This window comes from Cebus imitator, unplaced genomic scaffold (genome assembly GCF_001604975.1).
Source record: "Cebus imitator isolate Cc_AM_T3 unplaced genomic scaffold, Cebus_imitator-1.0 Scaffold441, whole genome shotgun sequence".
Classification (NCBI taxonomy): domain Eukaryota; kingdom Metazoa; phylum Chordata; class Mammalia; order Primates; family Cebidae; genus Cebus; species Cebus imitator.
This window is the reverse complement of record NW_016107756.1, coordinates 1,218,720-1,229,079: the sequence shown is the minus strand read 5'-3', so window position 1 is coordinate 1,229,079 and position 10,360 is coordinate 1,218,720. Positions and strand designations below refer to the sequence as shown.

At 47.3% G+C, this 10,360-nt stretch overlaps 1 protein-coding gene across 4 annotated transcripts in view; it reads left to right on the top strand.

Annotated features, from left to right (window-relative positions):
• VPS53 (VPS53 subunit of GARP complex) overlaps nt 1-10,360 on the top strand; it is a 181,608-nt gene that overhangs the window by 106,190 nt on the left and 65,058 nt on the right. For 3 of the 4 annotated variants that reach the window (XM_017510590.2, XM_037732100.1, XM_037732103.1), the window contains one exon: nt 5,943-6,044. The exons of the other annotated variant lie outside the window; for it this stretch is intronic. In XM_017510590.2, the coding sequence (XP_017366079.1) occupies nt 5,943-6,044 (102 nt within the window). The remainder of the gene's footprint in view (nt 1-5,942; nt 6,045-10,360) is intronic. 4 annotated transcript variants of the gene reach the window in all.

Below are 10,360 nucleotides of genomic sequence, written 5' to 3'. Positions count from 1 at the left end.
ATGAGACTGTTCTACCTCAGATCATCAGGCACTGGATTCTCATAGGAGTGCGCAGCCTAGATCCCTCACATGAACAAGATGAGACTGTTCTACCTTAGATCATCAGGCACTGGATTCTCATAGGACTGTGCAGCCTAGATCCCTCACGTGAACAAGATGAGACTGTTCTACCTCAGGTCATCAGGCACTGGATTCTCATAGGACTGTGCAGCCTAGATCCCTCACCTGAACAAGATGAGACTGTTCTACCTCAGATCATCAAGCACTGGATTCACATAAGGAGTGCACAGCCTAGATCCCTCACGTGAACAAGATGAGGCTGTTCTGCCTCAGATCATAGGCACTGGATTCTCATAGGAATGCATAGCCTAGATCCCTCAAATGAACAAGATGAGACTTTTCTACCTCAGATCATCAGGCACTGGATTCTCATAGGAGTGCACAGCCTAGATCCCTCACGTGAACAAGATAAGACTGTTCTACCTGAGATCAGGCACTGGATTCTCATAGGAGTGCACAGCTTAGATCCCTCCTGCACAAGATGAGACTGTTCCACCCCAGATCATCAGGCACTGGATTCTCATAGGACTGTGCAGCCTAGATCTCTCACGTGTACAAGATGAGACTGTTCTACCTCAGATCCTCTGGCACTGGATTCTTATAAGGAGTGCGCAGCCTAGATCCCTCACGTGAACAAGATGAGATTGTTCTACCTCAGATCATCAGGCACTGGATTCTCTTAGGAGTGCACAGCCTAGATCCCTCGTGCACAAGATGAGACTGTTCCAGCCCAGATCATCACACACTGGATTCTCATAGGACTGTGCAGCCTAGATCTCTCACGTAAACAAGATGAGACTGTTCTACCTCAGATCATCAGGCACTGGATTCTCATAGGAATGCACAGCCTAGATCCCTCACTTGAACAAGATGAGGCTGTTCTGCCTCAGATCATCAGGCACTGGATTCTCATGGGAGTGCATAGCCTAGATCCCTCACATGAACAAGATGAGACTGTTCTACCTCAGATCATCAGGCACTGGATTCTCATAGGAGTGCGCAGCCTAGATCCCTCACGTGAACAAGATGAGACTGTTCTACCTCAGATCATCAGGCACTGGATTCTCATAGGACTGCACCACCTAGATCCCTCACGTGAACAGTTCACAACAGGGTTTGCCCTCCTGTGAGACTGTAATGCAGAGCTCAGGTAGTCAGGCTCGCTCACCTGCTGCTGACCTCATGCTGTGCAGCCTGGTTGCTAACAGGCCATGGACTTGTGGCCTAGGGGTGGGGGACTCCGGCCTGCTCCATGGCCCCAGTATAATCTAGTGGAATCGCCGTCGTACATGTGGCCTATCATGGTTGGAAACATGATGTGGCACATGACTGCGTGCCTCACGCCTGACGTACATGCCATCATCTCATCCTCACGCCAGCCAGACCAGGAGGGCATTCCTGTCCCTTCACATTGTAGACAGGAGAACTGAGGCACCCCTGTGGTAGAACCTGGACCCAGATCTGCCAGATTCGGAGACTGTGCCACTCCACGAGGGTGCCTCATCTCAGTTCAGGGTGGACTCGAACCAAGGTCTGTCGCGTCCGGAGCCTGTGCCCTTGCCACTCCATGAGGGTGCTCCATCTCAGTTCGGGGCAACTTCAGCCACGCAATTGCTTGGGCCATAGAGTGAGTGTTCCTTTACTCCTTTCATTTCTTTGCCCTCGTTCTCACTCTCTCATCAAACACTCTTGTTGGCTCTGCCTCCTAACTATGCCCCAAATCAGATAGACACTTTTTTCTATCCTACACCACCAGCTTAGTCTGGATCCCCATCAGCCCTTTCCTGGAACACTGTAGCAGCCTCTTAAATTGGTTGTCTTCTGTCATTGTAATCCATTCTCCCACAGCAGTGGAATATTCTTAAAATCCGAATTAGATCACATCACTTCCCTGTTTACAACCACCAATGACTATCGAGTTGGAATGAGAAGAAAATGGACCCTTACCATGGCCCACAAAAGGTGATGTGGTTGGGCTTCTGCCACCCCATTACCTTATGCCCCCACCTTCCCTTCTGTCCCTCAGACTCACCACGATCTTTCCAGTGTCCCGCCGGGTCCTCCCATTGAGAACACTGTTCCTTGGGTTTTGCCTGAGCAGCTCCTTCTTCAGCTCAGCCATCACCTCCTCAGAGGCCTTTGCTGACTACCCCATAAGTAGAAGCACTTTCCCACCCTCATCACCAGCTCATCCTACTCCCTGAGTTTTCCTGTCACCACTGCAGTGCCTCCTCTCTAATCTGCCTTACTCACCTGCGTCCCTGGTGTACCCGAGGGTGCCTGGAACAGAGTAGATGCTCAGAACATCATCACTGAGTGAGCACAGACACGTGCTGTTCCCTGCACCTAGAGAGATCTGTCCACCCTCCACCCTCCTCCTCCCTCCCTCAGATGTTTCAGAGTAGATGCTCAGAACATCATTGCTCAGTGAGCACAAACACGTGCTGTTCCCTGCACCTAGGGAGATCTGTCCACCCTCCACCCTCCTCCTCCCTCCCTCAGATGTTACAGAGTAAATGCTCAGAACATCATTGTTCAGTGAGCACAGACACATGCTATTCCCTGCACCTGGAGAGATCTGTCTACCTCACTCTCCGCCTCCCCTCACATGTTGAACTCAGAGGCATCCTTCAGCTCTTGCTCATGTTCTTTCTTTAGGGAAGTCTTCATGGCCCTCTTTTGCGTGCTTCTTTAACAACTACTTTTCCTCCCTGGCTCGGCTCACCTGTTTGTGTGACTTGGATTGAAGTCTGTCTCCCCAGCAGACTCTGATCTCCATGAGGCTGAGGCTGCCTGTCTTGCTTACTGCTCTGCTCCTAGGGCCCAGCACAGCTGTTTGTTGAATCGATGAGTGGAGGAATCAGTCACTTTTCCTGTACTAACTTGGTCCACACGTGGAATGTGTGTGCCATAAATGAGTGAACCAGGAGCTCCTTGGGGGTCCACGACTCCCCTCATTTCGTCAGAATGTTAATAGAGGTTGGCCTGATGGCTCTTGCCTGTAATCCCAGTGTTTTGAGAGGCTGAGACAGATGGATTGCGTCAGGTCAGGAGTTTGAGACCAATCCCGGCAACATGGCAAAACCCATTTCTACAAAAAATACAAAAATTAGTTGGGTGTGGTGATGAGCCTGTAGTGCCAGCTACTTGGGGAGGCTGAGGTTGGCAGGATCCCTTGAGCCTGTGAGGTCAAAGCTGCAGTGAGCTGTGCTCACACTGCTGCAGTTCAGGTTGGGTGACAGAGTGGGACTCTGTCTAAAAAACGAAACAAACAAACAAAAAAATGCCAATAGAGACAGACTGTTGAAATAGGGAGGAGAGCTTGGGAGGCTGCTGGCCCCGTGACGCTGAGCGAGCCCCGCACTCACACAACCTCCAATGGTGCCCAGTATGCTCCACTTCTTCCTCTTGGTCCGTTTTCTTGATGCCTTGCACCAGAGGGAGTAGAGCCCAGGAACATCCTCAGCCCGCTTCACTGACATCTGCTTTCTGCCATGATTTCCAGTAACACGTTATGTTTTAAAATGAGGCCCACCTTATGTAATTGTGAGGTGCTGTTATCAACCCAGTAGACTCAGCAATAGATGAGGAACATTTAGCTCAAAAATCCAAATTCTTTGTCTGCCACTGAATGATTTTGAACAAAGCTTTTAACTTTGGTTAGCTGACTTGCTTTTCACATCTACCAAGGACCAGAAGACAGAGTCATAGTGACTCAGCTCAACAGCATAACCCCAGAGCCCACTGTTAAGCCAGTGGAGTCAGGAATCTAATGCTGTTAATTAATTTATTTTTTTTATGGTTGTTGAAGATTGAGCTTGGTAGATTCCTTTTCTTACTGTTCTTCTCTCTAAAATAGCAGCCCTTAGGAAGACAACTCAAGCTTAGAAATACTGCTTTCTGAAAAAAGCTGTAAGTTTATAAGGGTGTTTTTTCTGTCATATCAGGTAAAGAAGCCAGAGTTTGGAACGTGCAAATTTGAAATACTTGCTTGGGTGTTAGACCATATTGTTTCTCACCAGGATACCACAGCAGTCATCGTCTTACTAATGATTGCCTCGAGCTAATGCAGTCATCACGCGGCTCCGTCATGCTGTGAGGCTGTGTCCATCCACATAAATTGCATCCAGGTGTTTTGGCCCACAAACAAGTAGTTTAAATGACTATAAGCGGAATTGTCTTAAAACAAAAACCAGATGCAGGTGTAGTGTTTTTGTCTAAGGTTTTTTTGTTTATTTGCTTAATTTTTAAATTTATTTTTTGAGATGGAGTCTCGCTCTGTCACCCAGGCTGGAGTGCAGTGGTACTATCTCCACTCACTGCAGCCTCCACCTCCCAGGTTCAAGTGATTCTCCTGTCTCAGCCTCCTGAGTAGCAAGGATTGCAGGCACCCACCACCATGCTGCTGGTTTGGGTATTTTTAATAAAGATGTGGTTTCACCATATTGGCCAGGCTAGTCTCAAACTCCTGACCTCAAGTGACCTGCCTGCCTTGGCCTCCCAAAGTGCTGGGATTACAGGCATGAGCCACCATACCCGGCCTTTGTGTAAGTTTTGTTTTTGTTTTTTTGTTTGTAATATCTTTAGGTGATGTCCTGGCACTTGGCAAAGTCATTCACACTATAGTTCATCTGCTGTCCCTTTTGGCTTAGAGATTAATTCAGGTTGACCCACCGGTATTGGCTAAAATATCAAGCACATTTCGAAACTCCCTCTCCACCTAACTTCTTGTCTCTGGAGAGCCATGCCTTACCCCATTCCTTCATCCTCAGCACCAAGAATTCCTCTTTTCTGTTTGTGCAGTTGGCCTCTTTTCTACCAAAGCCTTCAGCTCCCAGGCATAAACAATATCCCTAGGTGAAAATGGTAAAGAAATTCCAGAGAGCTGCCTTGATTCTGTAGATGTACTAAAGTTAGCATCATCAGTGACCCTTATGTATATCATGTACTGCTTCTTGGGTTTCACATTTGAGCCTTCAGATAGTCCTGTGACTACACCCTCATTCGGCAGATGCAGTCACTGTGGCTCAGAGAAGCTGGTGATATGGCCAGTGCAGCACAGTCGGAGCTACACCAAGGTCACGGCACGTCTCCTCCAGCTGTCCCGTGAGCCCTGGTTCCTCTCAGGGCCATGTTTTCAAATAGCTATGATACGGCCAGTGCAGCACAGTCAGAGCTACACCAAGGCCACTGCCATGGCCACGTCTCCTCCTCCAGCTGTCCCATGAGCCCTGGTTCCACTCAGGGCCATGTTTTCAAATAGTCATATTTGGAAGCTGAAAAGTAGATTTTCTCAAGGAGTTGTGGTTGTTGTAATGGAGCTTTCTTGGGAAGAGTCGTCTGTTAATCTAGAACGCATGAGATTAGCTTTGTGGTTTGTTCTTGCATTCGCATCCATCTGGCACTTTGATTCATTTCTGTTTATTGAGGACCTGCTACATGCTAGGCACCAGGATAGGATGGGGAACAAGAAAGACATAATCTCTGCCATCATGGAGGCAGAAAAAAAAAAGACAAATGGGTAATTGCAGTATTTTAATAAATGTCTGGGCAGGGGACATGTAGCACGGTTTGGGAACACGTCAGGGACATCTAACCCAAATGTGACAGATGGGAAAGGCTCCCCAGCAGAAGGGGCTTCTAATTTGAAGACTGAAGGATGCGGAAGATTAGAGTTGGGGCAGGGTGGTGAGGGAGGTTTCAGGAAGACGGAAGGGCAGTGTGAAGGCCTGGGGGTAAGCATGTGGTCGGTGTTGCCTCAGTTCTTTACTGGATCAGAGTTCATGACTTCGCTCTTGGAGACACCTGGAAAAAGTGGATCAATGGCGAAGGCTGTTGAATATGCTCAGAAAATACTTCTCTTTCTTATATCTACCTAACAGAAAAAGCTTGAGTCTCCACCCACTTCTACCAATCCCTTCCTGGAAGATGAGCCAACACCAGAGATGGAGGAACTGGCAACGGAGAAAGGAGATTTAGATCAAGTAAGTCTGGTTTACGTCACCATGGGTAACCTATCTGATGTGTGCTTCTGAAAATGGGTCTGCTTGCTCCTGATATGATCCTTTGGCTCCTGGCCACATTCAGAGATGACAGCTCTGGTGGTCCTTATAGAAGACCCTTATCTGAAAGTGCGTTTAGAAAACTCCGTGAAAGGGCAGACTTTCTTGCCCCACGGCTCTGCGCCTGAAGAGCCCGCCACCAGGACAGACACAAGCTTCATGAGCCACTGCAGTGGGGCCAGAAGAGTTCCACTCTGCCTCATTCAGCATCTCCTGAGCTTGTGAGCTTGGTTTTGCGTTTTACTCTCGTCTGGTATGGTGATGATGTGAGAGTCTGAGCGATACTTGGGAAGCTAGTGGCACCATCAGCTGGGAGAGGCTTCCATGCACTGTAAGCCGATCACTTTAGAGTTGGAAATACAAGGTGACCAGTAGCATATTTGGAGAACTAATTTTCAGAGCACACTAGCACTTTCATTTCCTTTGGATGTCTCTGTCCAAGTCTAAATTTCCTCTCCCTTCATCCTACAGAATGCTGTTTTTGTTTCACTGCCACTTTATGACAAGGGAGGTTACAGCAATAAATCAGAGCTTTTTCCTTTCTGGATTAGTGATCCCTCTTTTTAATTTTCTACACTTGGCTGCTGGAGGATTATTTTATGGTATTGTTTTGCTCCAGACACCACCAAAAGTGAGGCTGGCTGGGAGGACCAGCATTGGGAAACCTGTACCTATACACTTAGCAGCTTGCCCGCTTTCATTGCCAGCACGGTGAGGGCAGGAGCCAGGAGAGCAGAACTCCAGGAGCAGCTCTGAAATGATGCAATACAGTGTCTGGTCCATCGATTGAATGATTGCAATGAAAGGAATACCTCATGCTTTTATAGTGCTTTGCAGTTTTAAATTCTTTTACACGCCTTATTTCATCTTCACAATTCTTGCCTCTTACTTTATAGGTGATGAAACTTCAGCTCAGAGAGGTTAAGTGATTGACCCAGGGTTGCATAGTTAGGAAGTGGAGGAGCTTAAACTGGAAGCCAGGCTTCAGTGTCAGAAACTCGAATTCCTTTCCCAGTGCTATTTTGTTTATGACTCACGTCTCATTCAGGAGTGGAGGATATAGAAATAAATCTCAGGAATAGAAGTAAATGAACAAAACTGATGGGACATCTTAAGGAGGCGTCATCCAAGAGATGTGTATGTAGAAGTAGGTGCAGTTGATTTGAAGCCATCATAGTATTGACTGGCATGGGAGGAAACAGACATTTCCTCTAACTAATTAAATGCAGTTCTCACATTTCTGGGAGCAGAGACTAGGGTGGGAAGAAGGCTGTGGGTGTAGAGCTCATTCTTCTGCCATGCCCTCCTCTGACACTGGGCCAGCTGCACCTGTGAGCATTGTTCGTGCAGGAGAGCCATTTGCAGAGCCCTGATGTCTCACCAGTGCCAGCAGCTGCCATGGTCGTGTCCAAAATGGTGCAGTTAAACACTCAGATACTTGTAGTGTTGCCAGGAAGAGTTATTCCTTTTGCTAGTTATCTCTGGATGTTATTAAATTGGATTAAGATAGAGAGGCCCCATTCCTTACAAAATCAGTTTTGCCAGGTGAAGTATGATTTTCCTTTTTCTTGTAACTTTTTCCTCATATGGAAGCTTGATGTTACTGGTGTAAGGACCAAGACCTGCTCATTCTGAGAACACAGAAGCCTGACACCTGACAGATATGTGGGGTAAAGCAGAGCCATGTGCTGGGAAAATGCCGGACTCTGGTCGGCTGTTAACTGACCGACCATGTGACTTCAGGCTGGTTATTTTCTCTCTTTAGACTTCCCTAGTTGGTCTTTAGTAAGAGCTCATGGTTTTCAAACTGTATTCCTCGATGCCCATCAGGTGTCGCTGTGAAGCTAGGAGGAGAGCAGGGACCTAGGTCCCTGAGATTGGAGCAGTTTTATTTTGAGTCATTTTGTATTGTGGGCTTTCAGATAAAATTTCTTTTCAACCAGGGGTTTTATGTCATTAAAAAAAAAAAAAAAAAAACTGACCTGGCCTGGTGGCTCACGCCCATAACCCCCATACTTTAGGAGGCCGAGGTGGGCAAATCACTTGAGATCAGAAGTTCGCAACCAGCCTGGCCAATGTGGTGAAACCCCATCTCTACTAAAAATACAAAATTAAGTGGGTGTGGTGGCGCATGCCTGTAATCCCAGCTACTCAGGAGGCTGAGGCAGGAGAAGCACTTAAACCCGGGAGGCGAAGGTTGCAGTGAGCCGAGATTGCACCACTGCACTCCAGCCTGGGAGACAGAGTGAGACTCCATCTCAAAAAAAAAAAAAAAACTAAACTAAACCCCTGATCTAGCTGATCCACCCACCATTTCATGGGCTATTACTCATTAGTAATAAAACTTAAACACCGGTGACTAATGCTTCCACCTATGCCATCCCTGACCTCCTGCTGCCTCATTGGCCTGGCCTTACTTATGGCTGAGGTAGGCGCCCAGGGTCTCCCTCTTCTCATAGTGGGGTGGACAACAAGAGCAAGAGCCCTGTGGGTTGGGGGAGGGATCCACCAGGTGTTAGTGGCGAAATCAGCCAGAGGTAGTTAGAGGGAAGGTCCCTACCAGTTCGTGGGTGACCTGACCCATTACATTGCTGCAGTCAGTAGCATTTGGCCCTCAAGGTAAAGGTCACTCCCTGCTCACCACTGCAGTTTACGCCTGGCTGCTGAGAAGAGAGAGTGAACTTGAAAAAAGCTATTTAGTTTACAAAAGGCCCTGAGTAATCAGTTGCCAGGATATTGCCAGTGATTAAAAAATGACATCTGAAAGGGGACTGAGGGGTACCGAAAGTATAAAAGAAAGGAGAAGAAATAACAAATTTCTGGTTTTAAAATGTACCCTTCTGGTGATCCGCACAGTTAGATTTAATCTGTTTACATTGGGTAGCAATAAAAGGAAATGGGGGCAGCTGCAGACCTCCTCACTGTGACAACAGTAACCTTTTATTATTCCATCAAACTCTGGGAGGAAATAGCTTAAGCATCTGCAGATTTTGGACAGAATTCACACACTCAGAAACGCAGCCTCAACCTACTGCTAAACGACTTAGCATCATGTTGAAGCTGAGAATCAACCCTCTGGGGAGTTGCCTGGTGCAAAGGGAGATGCCAGTTAGAGCCAAAATTCCAGCACCTCCTATGTAAACTGAGCACATTCACAATGCAGCCGTAGGCAGGAGACAGCCCTGCAGGAAAAAAGTAAGAAGAAAGGAAACTTGAGGCAGTCCTTCCCGTTATTCCTCTCTTGCTTCAGCTCGCACTAAAAATGCTGCAAGAGGATCTGGATGCTGTGGTCGTAGGGCTAGGAGTCCCTCCTTACTGCAGAAGAGTGCTGTTAGTGGGCAGGGCAGGGCAGGGCCACGTCATCTGCAGGTAGGGGTGCAACTCTGGCACTGCCTGGTCATGCAGCCTGAGTGTCCTGTGGGGCCTTATTACGGCAGGACCTGTGGCAGACGAATCAAGATGAGTGCCATGGAATTATATAGCTGTTTTCTTTTTTCACTTAGAATCTGTATTTTATACTTACCAAATGAGCTCATGAGACTCATTCCAAATAGTTTCTTTCAAATCATACGTCACTTCTGTGCGTATGTAAAAGGAAAGTATAAGGAAAATAAATAGATTAAGATATTTCTAAAACTTCTTCACATGCAGGGCCCACATCTTCTGAACCACTTTTTTTAAAACTTTATGTTTGGAATAATTATGGGCTCATAAACTATAAACCTAGTACAGTGATGTACCGTGTACCAGTCTCCCAGCTTTCTCCAGAGGAACAGCTAAAATACGATAGTGCATCATCAAAACCAGGAAATCAATCAATCCAGACCCCTTCCCGTCTCCCAGCTTCCTCCAGGGAGACAGTTAACGTACTATAGTGCATCACCAAACCAGGAAATGGATCCAGACACCTTCCCATCTCCTAGCTTCCTCCAGGGGACAGTTAACATACTATAGTGCATCATCAAACCAGGAAGTGGATCCAACCCCTTCCATCTCCCAGCTTCCTCCAGGGGGACAGTTAACGTTCTATAGTATATCATCAAACCAGGAAGTGGATCCAACCCTTCCATCTCCCAGCTTCCTCCAGGGGGACAGTTAACATTCTATAGTATATCATCAAACCAGGAAGTGGATCCAACCCCTTCCATCTCCCAGCTTCCTCCAGGGGACAGTTAACATACTATAGTGCATCACCAAACCAGGAAGTGGATCCAACCCGTCCATCTCCCAGCTTCCTC